This window comes from Babesia bigemina, scaffold Bbigscaff_77287 (assembly GCF_000981445.1).
Source record: "Babesia bigemina genome assembly Bbig001, scaffold Bbigscaff_77287".
Classification (NCBI taxonomy): Eukaryota; Apicomplexa; class Aconoidasida; order Piroplasmida; family Babesiidae; genus Babesia; species Babesia bigemina.
Window position 1 is genome coordinate 1 of NW_012237363.1, and position 3,428 is coordinate 3,428.

The window sequence follows — 3,428 nt, forward strand, 5'->3', positions numbered from 1 at the left end:
CCACTTTACATCGCCCCTTATCCACTCTACATCGCACCCTTATCCACTTTACATCGCCCCTTAACCCACTCTACATCGCCCCTTTATCCACTCTACATCGCTCCCTAACCCACTCTACATCGCCCCTTATCCACTCTACATCGCCCCTTAACCCACTCCACATCGCCCCTTAACCCACTCTACATCGCCGCTTTACCCACTCTACATCGTTCCTTAATCCACTCTACATCGCTCCTTAACCCACTCTTCATCGCCCCTTAACCCACTCTACATCGCCCCTTATCCACTACACATCGCTCCTTAACCCACTCTACATCGCCGCTTTACCCACTCTACATCGTTCCTTAATCCACTCTACATCGCTCCTTAACCCACTCTACATCGCTCCCTAACCCACTCTACATCGCCCCTTTACCCACTCTACATCGCTCCTTAGTCCACCCTACATCGCTCCCTTATCCACTCTACATCGCCCCTTTACCCACTCTACATCGCCCCTTAATCCACTCTACATCGCCCCTTAACCCACCCTACATCGCTCCCTTGTCCACTCTACATCGCTCCTTAACCCACTCTACATCGCTCCTTAACCCACTCTACATCGCTCCCTAACTCACTCTACATCGCTCCCTAACCCACTCCACATCGCCCCTTAACCCACTCTACATCGCTCCTTTATCCACTCTACATCGCCCCTTAACCCACTCCTCATCGCCCCTTTATCCACCTTACATCGCCCCTTTACCCACTCCACATCGCCCCTTAACCCACTCTACATCGCCCCTTAACCCACTCCACATCGCTCCCTAACCCACTCTACATCGCTCCCTAACCCACTCAACATCGCCCCTTAACCCACTCTACATCGCCCCTTTATCCACTCCACATCGCTCCCTAACCCACTCTACATCGCCCCTTTATCCACTCCACATCGCTCCCTAACCCACTCTACATCGCTCCCTAACCCACTCAACATCGCCCCTTAACCCACTCTACATCGCCCCTTTATCCACTCCACATCGCTCCCTAACCCACTCTACATCGCTCCCTAACCCACTCAACATCGCCCCTTAACCCACTCTACATCGCCCCTTAATCCACTCTACATCGCTCTTTTATCCACTCTACATCGCTCCCTAACCCACTCTACATCGCTCTTTTATCCACTCTACATCGCCCCTTAACCCACTCTACATCGCTCCTTTATCCACTCTACATCGCTCCTTAACCCACTCTACATCGCCCCTTAACCCACTCTACATCGCCCCTTAACCCACTCTACATCGCTCCCTTATCCACTCTACATCGCTCCCTAACCCACTCTACATCGCTCCCTAACCCACTCTACATCGCTCCCTAACCCACTCTACATCGCCCCTTAAACCACTCTACATCGCCCCTTAACCCACTCTACATCGCCCCTTAACCCACTCCACATCGCTCCCTTACCCACTCTACATCGCCCCTTAACCCACTCTACATCCCTCGAATCACCTCGCCATATTACCGCTATGACCTCTTTAAACCACAATAAAAACTTGTGCCTTGTCCCCCTTCACCTCCCCTTCTGACTGAGTCCATCGACTGGTTGATCCAGGTTAGGTATGGGAATGGTGATGGTGGTGATGGTCTTGACCAGTTGTCTCAAGCTTTGAAAAAGTTGATTGAGGAGGCTATTGAGAAGGCTGAAAAGTCCCTTAAAGCCGAAAAAGATAAACTTGAATGCCCCTTCAAATACTCTGATAAGGAGACTTACTGTCAGTACTACCAGAGACTGCATGACGAGGCTGAGAAAAAATTCAAAGAATCCAAAAAAACCGTTGAAAATATCCCAGATAATCATAGTATTAACTTCTATAAAACATGTCTAGAAGATTGTATAAAGGCTCACCAAAAACATCCTCCATCTGCTGCCTTGAAGTCTGTTGAAGAGAAGATTGTCCAGCTTGGTCACCTTGCTGGCCAGCTTGGAGGATTTGTTGGTCAAAGTGAGAGTGTTAAGAAAGCTGTCAAGAATGCTATTATCGCTAAAATTAACAGTAATGAAGAGCTTAAACATCTTTACTCTTCTCTTGTTACTAACCTTTCTGAGTCTGTCAAGTCTGCTGGCCAGGCTGATGACACCGGAAAAATTAGTGAGCTAAAAAGTAAAATTACCACTGAAATTAAGCTTACTGAAGAGACAATGAAGAAGCTTAAACCTTCTGTAATTAACTCTCCTTCTTCCCCCTCTCCCTCTGCTGAGTCAGACAAATTGCACTCCAAGTTGCAGGCTTTGGAGAAAGTGGAGAAGCTTTGTGAAAATTATGAGAAACTTAAAACTTCTGATAATAACCCAAAAAATCTCTTAGATAATTTATGTGACGGCCTCGAAACCTTCCTCGGCTTCAACTCTGCTTCCAAAGGCTACGATGGCACTGGGATAGTGTACTCCGACTTGGATAGGCTGTGTGACGGGGTGATGGGATTTTTGAGTGGAGTGCTTGGTGCGGTGAAAAACACTCAGACATACAATGTCGGTAAAAATACATTACAAAACTTGGTAAGTAATGAAATTAACAATCATCTTTGCTCAGGGCACGAGGGCTTTAAAAGGCTTTTCGAAAAGTTGCCCAAGGAAATCGAGAAGTATAACAGGGACGTGAAAAAACAGAATGATGATATCACAGCCAAGATAAACAATTTAGAGATGCAGTTAAATACCATGAATGATAAGGTAAGTAAAGTTTTAGAAAATGATGCTGTTTCAGGTACAACCAAGAAATCCGTGCAGGCTGTGACGTACAGTGAGGAGCACGTGGAATACGCTGTGATAAATATTAGGCAGTATCTTCGTGACTGTCAATATAATGCCGATAGATTCAACGAAGCATTCGACCTAGAACAAAGATTAGACATGCAAACTGCTGTTAATGATCTTAACTCTAAGTTACGTAATGATGTACTTGTAGCCACGAAGGCAGTCAAACATGAAACACAGCGACTTGAGCAGTTGGCGCAGAAGGAGTGGGATGACTATAAATACATGAAGAGAACGGTGAGAGCAACGATGGAGAGTCTGAAATTATCAGTTAACGGTGAGGTAAAATACCAGGTAGATGAACTAGTTAAGAAATTGAAAGAGAAGGTTACGGAAATGAAAAATAACCTTGACCCAATTAGAGACAATCTCGGGGAATACATCGGACATTTGACTGCGTGGAAGTCAGCAGGCGACACAGCCGTTTCGACAGGCGAAGTCGCAGTCTGACGAGATGCTTTCGAAGTCGATCGGGAGGGATTATCAACAAAATTCCGGGTATAAAGAAGGCGCTCAATAAACGCGGCAAAAGCCTTTCAACAGAGGGCGCAAGAGGTGAGCAACGAATGCGTAACAGGCTTAGCTGCAATTGGGCAGCAGTTTCAAGAGCGCTGACGTCGTCGCGGTT

General features: G+C 46.6%; 1 protein-coding gene across 1 annotated transcript; it reads left to right on the forward strand.

The window, feature by feature from the left end:
- Nucleotides 1-1,511: 1,511 nt before the first annotated feature.
- Nucleotides 1,512-3,250, forward strand: BBBOND_0006170 (hypothetical protein, conserved; the record flags this gene model as incomplete). Its single annotated transcript, XM_012915443.1, has 2 exons — nucleotides 1,512-1,547; nucleotides 1,577-3,250. 2 exons carry the CDS (start codon nucleotides 1,512-1,514, stop codon nucleotides 3,248-3,250), a joined length of 1,710 nt encoding a protein of 569 aa, XP_012770897.1.
- Nucleotides 3,251-3,428: the final 178 nt, after the last annotated feature.